At 41.0% G+C, this 19,603-nt stretch overlaps 1 protein-coding gene across 1 annotated transcript in view; it reads right to left on the reverse strand.

Moving 5' to 3' along the window:
* Positions 1-17,560, reverse strand: part of LOC109031160 (neuroglobin) — a 175,394-nt gene extending 157,834 nt beyond the window's left edge. The window contains exon 1 of the mRNA XM_019042516.2: positions 15,857-17,560. Within this exon, the coding sequence (XP_018898061.1) occupies positions 15,857-16,056 (200 nt within the window). The 5' untranslated portion in view covers positions 16,057-17,560. The remainder of the gene's footprint in view (positions 1-15,856) is intronic.
* Positions 17,561-19,603: the final 2,043 nt, after the last annotated feature.

The following is a 19,603-nucleotide window of genomic DNA, read 5'->3' on the forward strand; positions in this document are numbered from 1 at the left end:
TCGTCTATGACGCGCGACGCGCTTAATTTCAGCGTATTTTTTATTCAAAGACGAGAGCTTAAAAGCCCGCCTTAATGATGAGCGCGTGTGACATTCTCCGCACTCGAAACGAATTGCTGCTATTTTGACTAGACGTCCCGACCTAACTACGCTCGCTGATTGCCAAATCTAAAAATTAGTCCATTCTTCCCCATTGTTTCAGAGAATTGCGAGTATGTCCAGCGACGTGGCAACCTCTCACGTCGCTAATTTGGCTAGCACCGGCACTAAATCGCTACAATTAAAATGCACCGCACGGCCGGCTTGACGCGACGCGACGCGGTAACCTTCAGAAAATGCATTATTGTCCGATACATAGTCGCCAACTTTAGTCGTGAACCCCTAACTTATTACGACAAAACACCACATAATGCATAATGGACGTGTTTTACGGGCAACGTCTCAAAAGCGCTTGCATACCCTCACTGTAGCTATAAAAGAGAGAGTGTCGATCTAAACATTGCAGTTTTTGAGGTGGCGCATTACCCACCATCAACGAGAATATTCAGCCTTAGTTCCGAAAAAAAAATCACCACGTCGCCCTGCTAAAATCTGACACAGAAATTAGCGCTTATTTCATAACGACCCAGCAGTTGTATTAAATTCTAACAATAAGAAGCTAGGTCCTTAAGTTTTAGCCAGGTTCTAGAGGATTAAGGGCAAAATTTGTAGTAACGGAAACGAGCTTAGAAAGTTCTATCGTGAAGTCTAGAAATTGATCTCAGTTTCTCTTATGTAATGCTTTTGAGTGGGGAAGAGGTGTGGAAGGATACCGTGTCTCCAGTTACAGGTGTTGACACAGCGACACTATTTAAAGAGGGAACGTCACAACGCTGAGTTGATACTTAAAGTTCCCTGAAAACATCACTTTGATCGCGGAACGGCGTTCAAATCCTGCGACTCAAAAAGTCCCCGCGATGATCAATCAAGGCTTGCATCACTGCCGTCGTTGATCTTCGAAATGATCGCGCACAAAAGACTTAATACCCTACGAGCTTACTGACAAATGCAAGTTCCTATCCATCAACTTCAAGAGCCGCCGAGACTATTTACAACGTTGCCGAATTAGGAATAACGGCTCAAGGGCTTAAAAACGGTTTGAACTTAAAACCTTCACCTTTCGAGCCAGGGTCCCTTTGTCATTCAGAGGGATAGGCCCCCTGGCCCCGGTCCAAATGGAGCATTTGCGAATGTCGTTCGACGAATCATTTAGATTTATACATACGATGAAACGGCCGTTCATAAAATACGTAACGCTAGAAATTGGATTTCATGACCCTCCGCCCTCCTCTCCTCCGTGACAGAGGGCTGCATTCCCCTAAAAAAATACTTACCCCTTCGAACCTACATTTTGTGCATAGTTGCCAAGTTATGCTGATTTTCAGCACTTTTTACATCGAGTCTTAAAGGAATAATGTTAATTCTTAGCAAAATCTGGCAACTAGGATTTTGTGGTAAAGTTTGGATGGCAAATGGCAACCTCGCATTACTTTTTTCATCTCAGATGTTTAGAATCGTACATTTTGTACCAAACTTAAATGTCGAAATAAAGGAAAATAAAGGTAAAAGATAAGGATGTGATGCGTCGTTGAAATACTACTTTTGGCTTTTCCGACCGATATCTGTTTTTACTGTGACAGCATCAAGAAGAAACTTTTGCCGTCAGGAACGCCTGGAAGTTCGAATATAATAACGAGACGTGAGCGGCACGGGAAATACTCGAAGTTAGGAGATAGGTCACGTCAGTTTCGAGAAAAACGGGTTCAACGTCTTGCAAAGAGGCATGGCGAGCATAGGAGAAGCCAGAATTTTTCAGACTCGAGAAAAATGGATTCATCGTCTCAACCAAATCAAGCAACAACCATGAGGATGGTAAAATTCTCAAACCTTATACATCTCGGCTTCCAGCGCTCCTTTCATACTCCATAATTTTAGTGGAAAACTAATGAACATCGTCGCTTCAAAACTTCCGCAAATTCCCCTTTAAGTGTGAAAAACGAACGGATCAAACTGTAATCAACCAAACTATGTTTCATGTTGATATTTTTTTCTCAAGTTTTTTTTTATTTTTTTTATTTTTAAGCAAATAATTAAACCTCTCAGCGTACTTAAACTTTCTGAGAACTGACCATGGTTATGAGGAACTAACTCACACAAGTATAAGTTTCCGTGTTGGTTGGTTTTTTATTTAAAGAAAAGAAAAAACATCAGAGAAAACCCTGAACAATAATTTTAGTAAAGTTTCCTGAGATTTGAGAATATGTTGGATGGTTAAAAAACATGCTAAATTTAAACAAGTTTTCTTGAACAGCCTTTGTTCGAAAATTCATACGTTTTCGAATCAGCAAATGAAAGAAATTTAACACAATTTCTCTGATATTTCTGGCATCTTTTTTTAGATTTCCTGGTTTTACACTACTTTTCAATATTCTCTAAAATTTTCCGAATTTTCCTACATTTAGCAACCACGTCTTCATAATCTGGGGCAAATTCACACAAAATTTCACAGCGTTAATTTCTAGTTCTCTATTAAAAATAAAAAAACGATACGACAAATATTCAGGCAACAACTCAAACAGGCCGATTTCAGTTTTCTATAATAACAAGGAATAATTACGCCAATTCATCCTCCATCGATAAAGTGAAATAAGAAAGGACATTTTCAAACACTGCAATTAACTGGGAATAGGCTGGCTCTACTTAAACCCATACCATTTCATCTTGACCGTCGCTCCTGCTCACTTTTCGGCACAATCTATCAATGAAAGAGGTGTTTTTATTCTCCGCGGGCGAGGAAGGCAGCTGAATTTCCGCCGAAATTTCAGAGTATTTTTAAGCCGGACTCATTAGGACGAGAGCAAACACTTATAGACAGGCTTCCACTTGGCGTCAAAAAGCATTTGCTCTCGTCTTGAGTTGTAAGGTCCTTGTTCTTCAGTCTTGTCGCCCCCTGAATCCGGCACCTTCCGCGTCTGCCCCCCCCACCCCCCGCCCCCTCCCCGCCCCCTCCCCTCCCCCTCCCCCTCAAAGCCCGAGTTCGCTTCGACTTAGTTTTCTGACAGTTCGAAAAAGGCCGTCGCTTTGTTTACGCCCTTGGATTGTTTTCAGATCGTACTGGAAAAACATCACTTTTCCCTCATTGAAACACGCGTAAAATGTTCCCATTTTATCGTATAACATGGCAACCTTGCGCCCTTTTCGGGGCGCATAAATCAAGATGGCGGGGTTCCTGGGGTGCCTCAAATTCGGCGAACTAATTTTGTATTCTGGCTCAATCTCTGAATCTAATTGAAGTTAAGATTGAGCGAATCGTTGGAGGAGGACATTTCGATGGTGAAAATTATGAAGCGCATACTTCGATTGCGATTGAAATCGCTATACTCTCGATTGCTTTTGTTTGTTTTTTTAGTTTTTATTTTATTTTTTTTTTTTAAAGATTAAAGAAAAATCAATGAGTATTGAGTATTGCTAGAAACTTTCACCGTATGTTTCGTTAAGTGTTAAGAAAAATCAGTGAAAATTCAAGGAAATGACTTTTTTAGTTAAAAATAGTTTTACTGGATAGTGGGTTTAAATATGACAAGAAATCTATAACGTAGCGAATCGATATCGTAGATAACTCTCATCATAATTCGTAAACTATTTTGTTTTTCTTCTGAATAATAAATTTATATTTCTTCCAGTTCTAACCTTTTTCAACATAAAGGTAGCTGTGATGTGTCGATTAAGAAGTGTCGCATTATTCTTGCATCAGCAGAGCAATCAGGGATGAATTAAGTATATGCGACTTACTTTGAAATTGTGAGGCAAAACTAAAGTATATCTCGTTTTGGTCACAGATCGAAGCCTATCTTTGCCAAACACGACGGCCAAGGCACGCCACGGCGCTTTGATATAACTATTCGTGGTCAGAAGTTGTGCGTGTTGCATGCACACACAGTGAAGGCACTTTGCTTTTCTTTCCCTCACAGCGGAGCGTGCCGCGTGCGGCAGTAAGAGACTAACCCTCTGGAAACGTACCTTATGCGAAAGGTAAATAATCATAGGGATGCTCTTCTGGAAACAACACATCACTCTCATTTCCCCTTGAAAATGTCCATCTCTCTGTTCATTGCATCATAAAGTAGGAAAGGTCAGTTATCAGAGAAAGGAGACACTCATGCAACTCTCATGCATGCATTTCTTCAAGGGAGGATAATGTCAGCTCGTCAAAAATGATTGACAGAAGCCAAATTTATTCAAGAGCAAAAAAATTCAATTTCAACAGTATCGTATTGGTCATTTTTATTTAAGAGAAAAATGGAAGTTGGCCAGAAAATGACGGTTTGCGATCGACTGTGAAAAAGGAAGTTTTTTCTGTGCAGGGAAATTTTTATCGAGTTATTTGAATCATTGAAAAGAATTTTGAGATTTCGATATACATTCTCATCTCACTCTCTCACTCTCTCTCTCATGCCCAAAAGAATATGCAAACAGTTTAGTTACTTTTTATGTAAATGTACCGCGCAGATTTCCATGTTTATCAGGCGATTCCCTGAACATGGCTGTTAGAATTTTTGGAAGCTGATTTTCGGAACTACTTTTTTATCTGAAAATTTTACAACTCCATAACTTCGGTCCAGTTGGATTTCATTGGAGTTTTTTGTCCCAAATGGTTTTTTTTTTTTAGACTATGTACTCGGCATTCTGGTATGCAAGTATAACTCAGTTTGGAACTCTTGTGGACTAAAGTTCCTTTTCCGTGAACAGTCACACTTATACAAGATTTTCCTACTGTTTCTTTTCGTGGTTTTATTGGAAAAATAGCTACATTCGTCTCTTTAAAAAAAAAAAAAAGAAAGAAAAAAAAATTATGACCAATGATAAAATTCACACAGTCGTAAAATTCCTGTACAATTAACAATTTTTTAAAAAACAAATACAATTTTCTGATCCAGGGATTATCATATATCGTGCAAGTCCGCAACCATGTATCTCGTTTGCGGTGTTAGAAAATCTCCGCTCGTATTTTATTTTTCTGAGGAAGAACAAATCGACATCATTCCTTGCAGTTTCTGGAGAATTTTCTTACCACAGAGAAGAAATATCATGGCAGTTTTTAAAAATTGCCTTTGAGTAGTATGCAATTTAAAGGATTAAAGGACAGGAAATCTGCCACGTTGGAAACCGAGATATGCGGTTGTGTACTTTACACCGTCGATATTGAGATGAGAACGCGCGATTATTGCAAGACTATAAAATCGAGCTGGTTCCCTTTCGTTAAATGCGATTCAAAACACCTAAGAAAAGCAAGAGGCCTGCGATAGGATTGCGCGAATGCCCCCTTTCTTACCTTTTTGGAGATGCATAGGATTGCGTGAATTTTTCTGTTAGTGAAAAGTCACGTATTTGCGCGAATATTCAATATTCAACTAGGAGGCGTTAATCTGGCAACCTTGGTAGTTTGTGGTAGATAACTACATCGCGGAAGACTGTTCATTCCCTCCTCACTAACGAATATGTCTCTCTTCGATAATTTCGCCTTCATCCGAGTTTCTGAATCGTTAAAATAAGGACACATGTTCTCCCTTTAATGATGATAAAAACTGGAGCAGAAAGTCAAGAATGATGACATACGCAGTCCTACAGCATTCCTATAGTCTTGTGGGCGTCAATGTGCGTTTCACGCCAGCTGACCGGCTGCACTGCGATTGGTGCAATGCGAGAAGTGTTCATGCAGTCTTGTAGGCACTGATATGCGTGTCACGCCGACCGCACTGTTTGGCGCGATGCGTGAAGTACTCCTAACGTCTTGCAGGAGCCATTGTACGTTTAGTGCCGGCCGCACTGTGTTTGGCGCGGTTATTCGAACTCGCGTTAGAATAATCGCGACCTCGAATAATAGAGTTTTAAAGGCCTATCTTATGTTTCGACGCCGTATGAGCATTCCAACGTTGCCTCGTTTCACCCTATGAAATATTTTTTTCCGAGAAAAGTTAGGAAAGTTCTTTATACCTACCTACCCACGACCATTATTCAATCTTTCCACTTCATTAAGACATTGATGACTTGTCAACAAAATGACATAAACTAGCGTTAACATAAAAATGCGTTTATTTTCCAACTGTTTCCTATTTTGCCAAACTTCTACCTTATATTAGCTTCACTTTAAATTCGCCCAATTTTGTAGCAAATGTTAAGGTTTCTATTCGCGCAATCCTTGTGCCTTTTTTGCGCAATCTTCATATATTTTCTTAGACCTTTCGCGCAATCCTGGATTACCGAGCAAGAGATTAGGTCATACTGTCTGAGTCTCAGTCTGTGCCTATAATATATGGATATAATATTTCTAGGTGTAATTAATGAAAAATGACGGAACAGGTTTTAGCTGAGTTAAAACTTAATCCGTCTGCACATAGAAAAGGGGCGAAAAACTATACACAGCTGAAAGTTCCGCAAACCGTTGCTCGCGTGGGCAAGGCCTAGTGGTAACTTTTTCTTTCCTATACCTTAACTTAACAATCTGATGTAATACGGAGTTTATCGGTAGTCCTAGTGTTTAATAACCTCTCTGCTACTCCATAATCACACGTAAAAATAAAAATATAGTTAATGATCAAGTCAAGTCTGAGTCTCCGCCTGTCGTTTCCCGGACAAAGAAACGTAACTCCATTCCAAGGTTGCGAAATTGACAAAAACAATTCAATTTTTTTTAAGAAAAGGCACCTGCGCAATTTTTGTCCAATATTTGTCTGATTTTTACATGAGATCAGAAGAAAAATTAGTAAAATTTTCAGCTAGAAATGCCCAAGACTCTCCAGGTAAAAATTCACTGAGCGAGAGAAAATTTGGCAACACTAAAATGTAGTTACGCTTTTTTCGCGAGGAAAACGACGCAATGTCTAATGTGATGAAATAAAAGCATTAAAACAGGGCACAGGCTGTGAATAAAAACAAGTGTAATATAATGATATAGGTATCGACGGTGTAAGTCCGCGACCATTTACGACGTCGCAGACTCCCTATCATACTTTATTTTTTGAACGGAAAACAACTCAACGGCAATTCTTCGAAACTGCCATGATTTTTATTCTCTGTTTGAAGAAAATTCTGCAAAAATGTCAAGGAATGATGTCCATTTATTCTCCTTTAAAAAAATATTATAGAAGCGGAGATTTTCAAACACCGTAAACGAGAGACGTGGTTGCGGACTTACGCCGCACAGTGAATCGAGTAAATTAGAGAGGTCGGACATGAAATTTTCGACTAAAACTGAAAATTTTGATGTTTATTTCGTCACATTTCATGTTGTAAGGGATGCTTTAAGAAGGAAATTTTACGAAGAAATCAATGAAACCACTTTTAGAACCTCAAAACTTTATATACACGTAGTTACGAGCTTTTAAAGTTTCCAAATTTTGTCCGACCTCTCTTATTGACACGATCCACTGTGCGCCGTCGATATGTGCTCTAATATAGTACGAGTATGTCCAGGAGTGTACCATTGTATTGAATTCTTTGAAAACAAGCTCTTAGGGTAGATTTTCTGGTGATGATACATGAATAATTGTAAGCGTTTCTCGGAATCCATCCGGAAAAATGAAATTATTTACAATGGAATCTGGCAGTCTCTTTGGGACGAAGCTCCACACCAGGGCGCCTCGACAATGCTGGGGCAATATCCATCACTTTCGCCTCAGCAACTACAAGAGCCAGGTGTTGGGGGAGGGGGGCGGCTCCAACATGCCATAAATTTATGGAATCGAGCAGTGTGCTCAACTCAGCGGACGAGGGTAGATGATGTAGATGAGTGGAAGGGGGTGGGAGCGGGCGGTGGAAATAATTAAAAACCGCGTTTAGACACTTCCCCTCCACTCCTGCCTCGCATATCGCGGTTCGAGGTGGATTTTATTTATTCAAAATAAGGGCGGCTGGCGCAGCGGTGCCAGCCAACGCGCGATTCACTAATAAAAACTCGAATAGAAACTTTTGTTCAATGTTTTATTGTTTTTCTACAGGGACAAATTATTCCGGTCTTGATAACTTGAGTAATTCATTTCGCTTTCGAGGCACGCAAATGTGGCTAACCATGGGAACAAGGATTTTAGTTGAAAAAATAAAATCCTCCACGCCTATTTTGAATGAAATTGAACTAGATTTTGAGATATGGCGGTGCATAGAAATCCGGATAACGCCGGACGGACACACCAACATTTTTTCAAATATGATTTTATTTCTCTTTTTTTTCTTTTTCTGTAGCGCCTAATACACTAACACGCCTAGAAATGAGGAAATTTCAACTTTTTTCTGAGTTAAATTACTTTCTCTACCCGCAAGAGGAGCGAGAAAGTAAAAAATGTGCATTAAATAACAGGTGCAAGTGCAGACGAATTACGATGTGACGTTGATTACAAAGCAAAGACCTTTTTCAAGCTGGAGGGCTGCCCCTCACTAAAAAAATGATTGGAAAAGAATGTTTTGAATTTTAAAAAATGTTGTTGGTCTAGAAAAAATTCTTGATTAAAATAATTTTATCTACACAGTTAGATAGAAAATAATTTTTACACAAGGGAAGTTCTCTACGGCTTAAAAATCTCGCCTCAAGCGGAAGAATTATCTTTTAATCAAATACATATATATCTTTAAGAAAAACTGAGAACATGTTTTTTAAACAATATTTTAGCAAAAGAATTATGGAAATATAACATTTAGAACCTGAATTATCTCATCACTGATAAGACCAACAAGATAGAGGGAACCACCGTATGCGCTGACAAGATGCGGCTGACGTCACATGCATGATGTCATTATACTACTCACAGGACAAAATTTACGCTAATATTGAATGGAGAAATGACCTCTCAAAGAATCATGTTACGTTTTGCTTGTCTAGTTTCAACCGTCAAAACACATTTCTATGACAAACTCGACTGGCCCATTCACACGAAGCGACCTCTTCCCGGTATCGATGAGGGATCTTCCCAGAACGCATCACATGTGACGCGGAAGCTGCAGACCACAGCTAAAATTTTGGCCGGATCCTTTAGATTTGACCCCGTCGCGTCGGTTGGTGTCAAAACGATGATTAAGCTTGCAGAGCTTAAAAGCCTCTTCTCGGAATCAACTCAATACAGGTCGGGGTTGATTTCCATGCGAAGAATGCAATCCGTTTGATCTACTCTACTCGAGCAAAACATGGACTCATTCGTGATGGAGTGAGGTCGGTGATAACGGTCATTGTCACAACTGACAATTCTCGCAAACCTTGAATAAAATCCCGCAGTATAACATTTAGATATAGATTCTTACAAGGGATGATAATGCCGGGCCACTTCAAAAAGTTCAAGATGAAAATTTTATGCGATTTTGACAAACTCTAAGGTAGGTTTGGACCTGCCTTGAACTTTACGAAACCCGCAATAAATTGTTCTTTGAGCTTTGTGTAGTGGCAAATCATTGTGATCCCTCGCACGTAGGTATCCATTTCCAGAGTTATTTCGCTGACTTTTATTCAAAGGTTTAAGGTTTGGAAACATTTTCACTCCTAAGACGTCATTTTAAAGGCTTCCTTAGATCTCCCTTTTAGTCCAACCACCTCCCCAAGGCAAATAGCTGTTTCAGGAACGACTAGAGTCCCTTTATACTGAGAGTCAAGACAACACCCCCTTATGGAGTCACAAACGGGAATAAAGATTACACAAATTGAACTTTTTTCGTAATCTTTGATCGGCCCATTCTCAAATTCCTTTCTCCGTTCCCTCTCTCATTCCGTTTGTTCCTTATCGAACCCGTAATTCCTCGGTCCATTCCAGATTATAATCTTTGTAATTGGTGAAAATGTAATATTTATTCCTGTTTGTGACACCGTAGAGGCCTAAAATACGGTAACCAATCAGAAATGGATTCACATTGTCTTGACTCTCAGTATAAAGAGATTCTAGGAACGACTACATGCATACGATCCTCAAGAATTTTTCAGCGTTGAGCGTTTCTGTTAACCGCGCATCGACTTTGTTAACTTAAACAACGTCTCTTATCAGGCATGCCTCATCAATTTTCGGTCACGACGACTAATTAAGGCGCCCGTAGGTGCGCGCCCCGACCCTCGGATCTCTCCTTTCTTCCTTCAAAGGGGGGAAAAATCGATATTTTAATAGAGTACTATTAAGCGTGTCGTCGTCGTCGTTGGGGGAACATATCAGTATTCGCCACGCCGACGTTCAATACACCTAAACTTAATCACGGGATGGCACGAGACTACGCAAAATTTGTGGTGGGGACGTGACATGATTTTATTAATCGCTTTAATAAAGCTTCCTCCGTTCCCTTCCTATCTTCTATTGACGGTGGTAAGGGCTAGAGGAACACATGCGTGCACAGCGTAGACACCTTGATTGGAGACATGTGATGAGAACGAAACTTTTCCAACGAAAAAAATCGCTCCTACATGCCGACTTGACAACACTGGAAAAAAAACACATTGGATCTAGAGTCTAGACTCTTAAAAACATCGACAAGAAAAAAAATTCTTGATTCAATCAGATTTAAGCTTAAATCAAGAACCAAGCCTCTTAATTTGAGCGGATTTCCTTTTGATTTAAGCTTAAATCTGATTGAATCAAGAGTCCTTTTTCTTGTCAATGTTTTCAAGAGTCTGGACTCTAGATCCAATGTGTTTTTTTTTTTTGTTTTTTTTTTCCAGTGAATATACACTAAGTAACTTCGAGGAAAATGGTTCTAGCTAACAGTTCTGAGGAAATTGAGTTACTGCACTGGAAAAAAAAAACACATTGGATCTAGAGTCCAAACTCTTAAAAACATCGACAAAAAAAAGTACTCTTGATTCAATCAGAATCTAGTTTACATCAAGAACCAATAACCCTCTTAATTTAAGCGGATTTCGTTTTGATTCAAGCAAAAATCCGATTGAATCAAGAGTATTTTTTCTTGTCAATTTTTTTTTAGAGTCTGGACTCTAGATCCAATGTGTTTTTTTTTTTTCCAGTGTATAGCATCCTCAATATGTTTGGGAATACCTTACTTTAAGGTATAGACGCTATTCGAGGCAACGTCATCATAGGAATTCTCCATTATATCGAATTGGATCCAAACAATAGCATTGGCATAACCTCTTTCAATGCTATCAATGCGAAAAAATTGATGTGTATCGCTTTTCTGTGACGTGACACTAATAGCGTCTATACTTTGCCTGGCTTCGTCACAAATGTATTTGGCATACGTCAGACGCGATACGTGAAACGTCAAAAAGGTGAGAGTACACGGGAAACAACAAGGGCGCCGAGCCTTTTCTCGGAAAAAAAAGTAGTTAGAGCTTTTCGCCCTGAGCTACAAAAAAGTCCAAGCTTATATTCGGCAGGTGTATACTGCAAGTAACACTGCAAAGTTTAAAATTTTTCGAATAGATATTATTATTTTGAGCGGAGATGGGGGAAAATATCTCCTTGAAACTGTCTGAAGAAGTTTTTTTCCGAAATTGAAGAAAATTAACAGAAAATTTCAAGAGAAACAGTCTGTTTGTCTCTTCGTAGAATTAAAAAAAAAAAAAAAAAAAAAAAAAAAAAAAAAAAAAAAAAAACCATGAGCGGAGACTGGCAACGATGCAATCGGATGATTCTATTTTTTTATCTTGGCCACCGAATATTCTGAATCATAAACGTAAAATATCCTGAATGTCTTTATTATTATAAAAACAAGCGATATCTTTGAATAAGGGTGCGTTAAACGAATCCGGTTCATGTGGGTCGGGCCATCGCCGAACAAAATAATTGTGTCTATCCTATGGTTTCAGGAAAAATAAATAAGAATACAATTTTTTAGATATTCCCTTTACTGACGCCCGAGCGGCATGATATTCCAAGTTAGAAAAGTTGAAGGATACGGACGGCCGAGCTCAACATCAAAAGCGCCAAACGCGTCTTTCAGAAGTAATCGCTTGCAGGTTTTAATATCAAACGTTGCGAATAAGCTCTTTGTATTATGAAAGCATTCAGTGAACTGTTTTGTTCTAAGACGCCCAAGCAACACACTTGGAGGTTCGGTTTCAAAAGAGCACCGCTCTGAGGGAAAGCTGCAAAAATAAATTTTTGAGCGAAAAGCGTATACTTCCGTTCGGTCATATTTCAGATGGAGTCATAAATATAGAAATGTAGAAATTATCCACTCGGTCTGCTAATTGAATGGAAATCGAGTGATGCAGATGCATTTTGAGGAGGAGAGATTTCAACAGAGGAACTGTACAGAGAGACCAATGCACTCGTTATCATTCCTCGCAGTAAAATTAGTCGCTTCAGGGACGTGTGTACCTCAAACAAGTTTAAACATCGCTATTTAGAGTTCAACCGTAACGTCCATTGGGACATATTTTCACAGATCGATTGCATAGTTAATTTAGTTGCATGAATGGTTTTCGGTCAAATGGTTAGTTCTATGATTAGATCTTTGAGATTTCAATGAGCCTGTGTGACGTGCTGGTATAGGAAAAGCACAGTGTCCTTGAAGAATAGACTTTCAGTGAAAATCGACTGAAACATTTACATGGCGTTTTACGGACCGGTCCACATGTTTAAATCTTTACTTACTCATAAAGCCGAGATGCAACTATTCGAACTCCATGGATGTCCGTGTTGCATACGCATAGAAGTGAGGGCGGTATGACTTTAGACGCCAACTGCCTCAACAGAGGTGCTTAGTTACGAAAGTCAATGAAAGGAGTCGGATAAAATGTGGGAACACCTAAAACTCAAATCGGAACGTTAAGGTTTTACAAGGGGCCTCATTGATTTTCTCGTGAAATTTCTTTCAATGCGCATCCCATACAATTTATCAACATCAAAATTTGCGGCTTCAGTCGCAGATTTCATGTCAACCTTTCTGAAACCTCTCTTCGTTTCATCGTGCGGCAAGCTGCTGCAAGTATCTAAAAGTAAAAAGTTCATTCGATTCTTCATGTATGCTTTAAAGACATCTCTTAAATATGAATGGTTGCTCTACAAATCACGCTTATTACAGTCGCGGATATAGAAACTGAAGCACTAAAGATCACAAACGCCCAACGCCTGTATGCAACTATTCGTGCCTGGGAGATATTCTTGCATTATAAACGAAAAATTGAAAGTCCTTTGTTATTTTGGATCCTTGCAGTAAAGCCCGCCGCGGGCTGCGGGTGAAGTGATGAGAGCCTGGACAGTCAAAACGCCTTCACTCCGTGCGGATGCAACACGGACATCCATGGAGCCCGAATAGTTGCATCCAAAAGTTAAAATGAGTGTTCGTCGCGCTCGACACTAACTAATAAGGCAAGGGCTTTATGCTTGTTTTTATTGCATCGTATAGCTGAATTCTAGTTTAGTCTATAGTGCCGATGAAGTATAAACTATTACTGATTTTCATAGCGACATTGTCTATTTTCCGAATAATGATTTGATTGTTTAAATATTGTAACAACGTTTCCGTCCAAAATTAAGGGGCTACAGCCCCAACCCTCTCTGATGTAGCAGTGTGAATGTCGTGAGAATCGGTTTGGTAGACCTCCACAAGTCACTGGTACAAGAAATTGGTTCCTTTTTTAAATATATAGATAGCTTCACCAGAAATGTCCTGATTTTAGAAAGGATGATGCGATTTGAAGACTCTAATTCGTCCAAGATTTTGCTTATTTTTGACAGTATTAAGTGGAATGACTGTGGAATATTCAATAATAAATTCCTACTAGTTCCTGAGTTGCGATACAAATTGCGAATGGTAATTTCGCAACGCTGAGCTGTAGTTACATTCTTTCCTTTGCATACGCAGAACTAAGAGGATATTTTTTTTTGAGGGGAGGGGGGCGAAGGCAGAAGGGTACCTCATAAAGAGGGGAGGGGAAGGGAAATAAAAAATACCCGACCAAAGGGCTCTGTGAAACTCTTCCAGTTCCAAGGAAGGTTTGAGGGATATCCCTAGCTTCAAAGGCCTGTGCAACTGTAAACAAACAACCGCAGCGACAACACGACACCAACAGGGACAGAATATGTTGAAAACTATGCACCGGCTACACTGCGACAGCTACCTACCCAAACTAAGTAAATGAGTTACACGAAAGTTGAACTCCCGGGTGTTCAACAATTTCCTACGCGTAGCGACACTGCGCGGCAGTCACCTTCGCTTTAAATGACTGATAAATGATAAATGCCGCGTTGAACTGTTTCCTAGGAAAGTTCGCGAAACTAGGACTCGCTTGATGAAAGTTCGTTGAGCGGGGTACCGCTCGATCCTTGCAAGTTGGCAATACCATTTTGTCGCCTATTTAATCCATTATAAATAATTGATTCCAGGATTAAATGCCCCCCCCCCCCCCCCCCCCCGTGTCAGCGAATCGAGCGAGTCGGCATCATTTGTTTTTTCCCATTTAAACGTATGGAACAGAATATGAAAGAAGTTCAGTTGAAGATTAGTTCTATTTTGACTATGAAATTCATCGAATTGCATTTTCAAGTATACAACTAACACCATGCACTTATTTGGCAAAATCCCTTACGTTTCTTGGGAGGGCCCAAGTAGATGGGGGAGGGGAAGGGGGACACAGCCCCCCCTCTCCCCCCGATCGATTCTCGAAATGGACAGGTACTCCGACAAGAGTCGATTATTCAAACGCAGGTTTGAATGGAGAAAAAATAATGTTGCCAAATTGCGGGAAACCAGAGAGGCGTATTCTGTAGGTCAGAGGAAAAATTTTTCTGCTATGAAATTCAGTGCCCCCACTCATGATTTTGCCTCTATAAATTTTCAGGAAAATCGTCGGGGCTCCCTCTTCATTTCAGCAACGATTATGAAACAAAAGTTATTAAAATGTCCGACCCTCCTCCCTAAATTTTTGGCGCTCCATTCATCCACGGCCTCGAGAATCTCAAAATCTCAAGTTGTAGATTTTAGGAGGTCTCGAGGCGAGGGCGTCCATGCATCCAAGGAGGATATTGACCCATTATTGGTAAATTTTCCCAATACAAACGTCATTCCTCAAGATTTTCAGGAATTATATATCTTTGAACCCCCAACACCGTAGGCACTTTTTAACTATAGACAATGTCTGGCTACGTCTTTATACTGCCGTGCCAAGGAAAAACGCCGTATGAGCCTTTAGGCGTTGCCACATTTCCTCCGATAAAATCAGAAATTTCGAGGAAACTGTTCAACATTTTTCTTCAAATTTTTCAGTCAATTTTGTACACAATTTAATCTAATATGCCTTAAAATCCCGAGGAAAAATATGCATAAATTACCTCAGCGATACGTGCTTTATCCGGAGAAATTTGGCATTATTGAACGTTCGTACGGCGCACAGTGGATCGAGTCAACAAGAGAGGTCGAACACAATTTTTTTTACTAAAACTGCAAATTTTGATGTTTATTTCGTCACATTTCAGACTTTGACGGGTGCATTTAGAAGAAAATTTCACGAGAAAACCAATGGAACCACTTTGAGAACCTCAAAGTCATGTATGAAAGGAATTATGAGCGTTTAAAGTTTCCAAATTTTGTCCGACCTCACCAATTGACTCGATCCATTGTGCGGCGTTTTTCCTTAGCACCAGTGTCGTGGCGTGAATTGCGATGTATTGATTGTTATGCTATTTAATCCTATGGTAAAGAATCGATTAATAAGATGTTCGCTGCAAACATCCTGTTTATCGATCCTTTTCCATAGGTTTAAATGGCATAACAATCGATATATCGCAAAGCACGCCACGCCACTGCTTAGCACGGCAGCATAAGCCGTCTAATCCTAAGACTTCCTGCATTTTGTTAATGAATAGAGCCGGGGCTAAAAGAGGAGCCTTACCTTATGAACATGTAGATCCCTGTGGGCTCCATCGCTCGGGAGATCCCTTTCCATGAGGCCAACATGCTGTACTTCTGCTTGGCGGTCAAAGGGAGCCTGGGGTCCGGGGGGGCGGGGGCGGGGGGCGCCTCGTTCAAATTGTCGGCCCCCTCGCTGCCCTGCCGATTTACGAACGCCAGTTTCCCCAGTTCGCAACCCATCGTCTCGTTCGGAACGCGCACCACACGCGAGACACTTCCGGAGAACCCGCTCCGATCGAAGCGCACGAAAGAGAGAAAACTAAATAGAAGAGTCAGAGAAAAAATCCGGTCAAAACTTCACGTTAACTCCGAAAATCGTCCCAATTCCGGGAAAGTTCAAACGGAGCTGTTACCTGGTTATTTCTCGGATTATGTATCGATTTTCCGGAAGTAAACAGAACCGTTCTGTCGGAGAGGGGCCTTAATCGATAGCACACGACTAGCTCAGTTCTTAAACACCGGGTTTAACGACTCTGCGATACGAATTCGACTCGGAGGGGGGGTTAATTGACCGAAAACTCGGGCCATTTCCGCGGGGCGCGCGCCTTATTGACCGAGTCAAATTTTAACGACGGGCTCTGAAGTGGGACTGCCGCACGGGCACGGGCGCGACCGTAAAAGCGATCGAATCACTTGTAAACAGCTCGCACACTCGAGCGTTGGACCGTAATTTTGTTTACTTCCTCACTTCAGATAAAAAAGCGCGCTAACGCTGTCGAGCGCAGTTGGCAACGCATCACCTTCGTTAGATCCCAATTTTTATTCGAATCTCACTGGAAATTAGTCATTTTTTCCATCCGCTGAAGTCAGATGCTGTGGGGGCAGTCACACGAGAAGAGTGAGAAAAGAACTATTACCATCGTACATCATACGATTAACTTTATCGTTTGCGACTAACAACTCGCAAAAAAAGCTCGTGTCAGCGAACGGTGAGAGAATAACGAGGCACCATTAAAGATTCTTCCTTAACACGTTTGCGGAGTCGTAAGACTCACGAAAACACTCAGCAAAGCGACGTTCCTGAAGAATTAGGGTCCAGTTTGAACCAATCGAGAATCGTGATCTTGCACCACGCGCGTTTGGAACCTTTTTGCAGGCGTAGAGCCGAGATCCAAAATAACAGGAATTCACACTCGCGACGAAGATCTTTCTGGTACCGAGTGCGTGGGGAGTCCTGCCAGTTGGAATCGGTCACAGGGCGGCGCACACTTTAGAACCGTTTTAGAACGGCGAGAGAGAAGATTCCACGCGCGCGTTTAGAACCGTTTCGAAACGGTGAGAATTGATATTCTGGACGTTAGACGGAAAATTAACACACGAGTTTGGAACCGTTTCAAAACGGGAGGAATAGAAACCCGAAGCCGAGACGGTGAGTTTCGCACGCGATTAGAACCGTTTTAGAACGATGAAAACGGAGAGTTTCACACAAGCATTAAAAATTGCGATAATTGAGTTTCAGAACCAGAATCCCACACTAGAGTTTAGAACCGTTTTAGAGAGGTGAGAGGGTAGATTCAGAGCCGAAACGTAAAGTTTCACACACACATTAGAACCGTTTCAGAAAGGTGAGAGAGTGGATTCAGAACCGAAACGTAAAGTTTCACACACACATTAGAACCGTTTCAGAAAGGTGAGAGAGTAGATGTTTCACACACACATTAGAACCGTTTCAGAGAGGTGAGAGAGTAGATTCAGAACCGAAACGTAAAGTTTCACACGCACATTAGAAGCGTTATACAAAGGTGAGGAATGGAGATTCGGAAATGTTTCACACACGCGTTTTAGGACCGTTTTAGAAATGTGAAAATGGAGATTCGGAAATGTTTCACACACGCGTTTTAGAACCGTTTTAGAAACGTGAAAACGGAGATTCGGAACCGAAACGGCGAGTCTCACGCGCGTTTGAAAGCGTTTCAGGGAGGCGAGAGGCCCGAGACGGATCCTGGGCGGGCGACTAAGCGCTGGAGCACGCGTTCGGGTAGCGTTTGAGGAGCTCGGTGGGGACTCGGTGCGACCGAGCGAGGACTGGGAGCCACGCTGGTGGATTGGGGCGCTTGGGCGGCGGCGGCGGGTCGGTTCCTCCTGGCCATGCGTTTCGGGGGGGCATGCGTCCTGGCGTCGCCCGCGCCCTGCTGCGCGATCCCCCGGGAAAGCCCCGCGCCCCCCGCACCCCCGCCCCGCGACGCGGCAACCCGGTGCACTGCACTCGGCTCTTCATGGTCGATAAAATATTACGTCTTGACAAGGGCAGGGGGCGCCCGAGCTCCCGGTACCCAGTTGCAATTTTGGTTGTTTTCACCCGCGCGCCCTTTGATTTTCTCGCTCCTTCCCCGAGTCAAATTTTCCGCCCTCAAACAACGTAGAAGCGAGTTGAATTATTTTCGGCAACGGGTCACTCGACCATAGTATTTAAAATGTTGAGAAATTTTTATTCTCTGATTTTGCCTAATTTTCAAGAAGAATTCACTAAAAAAAATAATATGCTGTTTTAGCATCTAGGGTGTCAAAAATGTGTCTGGTGATCCAAAGATGTTGCCTTTACTGCCTTCACAGTTAACTTTACATTCTGTGAATGCAAATTCAATCGCGTAGGCAATCAAGGCAGCATCCTAGGATCACCAGACACATTTTTGACATCCTAGGTGCTAAAACAGCATATAATCTCCAGGTAAGACCCGGGAATTCCTCTTAGTTTTCGCCAGATTCTGTAGGAAAACACGGGATTTTTCTCAAAAGTTTGGGGAATAGTCAATGTTTTCGTCTTTAGCCTAAATGTTAATAAATTTTCATTCTCTGATTCTGTCTAATTTTCAAGAAAGAATTTCCTGGTAAGACCCGGGAATTCCTCTTAGTTTTCGCCAGATTCTAAAAGAAAACACGGGATTTTTCTCAAAAGTTTGGGGAATAGTCAATGTTTTCATCTTTAGCCTAAATGTTGATAAATTTTCACTCTCTGATTTTGCCTAATTTTCAAGAAAAAATTTCCTGGTAAAGCCCGGGAATTTCTCTTAGTTTTCGCCAGATTCTACAGGAAAGCACGGGATTTTTCTCAAAAGTTTTTGGAATGGTCAATGTTTTCATCTTTAGCCTGATTCTTTGGAGCCAAATAAAGACGAATGACCAAGTATATGTGTAATTTGATTTCGGAGCGGAAAGAAAAAATTCCATATTTCCACACCATTGCCTCGCAAATTTCCGTAATTTTCCCGATATTTTTCATTCCCTAATGAATCTCGGTACTCTCCGGTTTTCAGTTATTACTTGTTAGCCTTTCAGTTATTAGTTAGGAAAACGTCCAAACGTCCTTCGTTAATTCTGTAATTAAAAGTGGTTCAGGTGTAAAAAGGAGAGATTTAGCACGTCCTTTTTCATGCTATATTTTAAATTTATCGCCTCGAACTTTTCGGCTGCTCACCGGACTGAAATTGTATGCGGTCAAACGAAAGCTCTAGGAAAATCGCACAGCAAGATGGGCGGTCAAAAAATCTGTTACAAAGAGGAATCTTTGATAAATTTGAGGACCACTTTTGGGCCCTAAGCCCTCCATGAAGCGATATGTCCATACTCTCGCTTCATAGGTACTCTGGTTTCCATCAGTAATAGAGATTGCTTTCCCTTATAAAATCGAGACGTCGTAGAGAATTGGCAACACCGCAAATCGAAGCACTTAATTTTCTAATTTCAAAATAGATGCGCTTCGTTTGAGAGCAACCTTACTTTTAATACC

The sequence above is a fragment of the Bemisia tabaci genome, chromosome 3 (assembly GCF_918797505.1).
Source record: "Bemisia tabaci chromosome 3, PGI_BMITA_v3".
In the NCBI taxonomy this organism is placed as follows: domain Eukaryota; kingdom Metazoa; phylum Arthropoda; class Insecta; order Hemiptera; family Aleyrodidae; genus Bemisia; species Bemisia tabaci.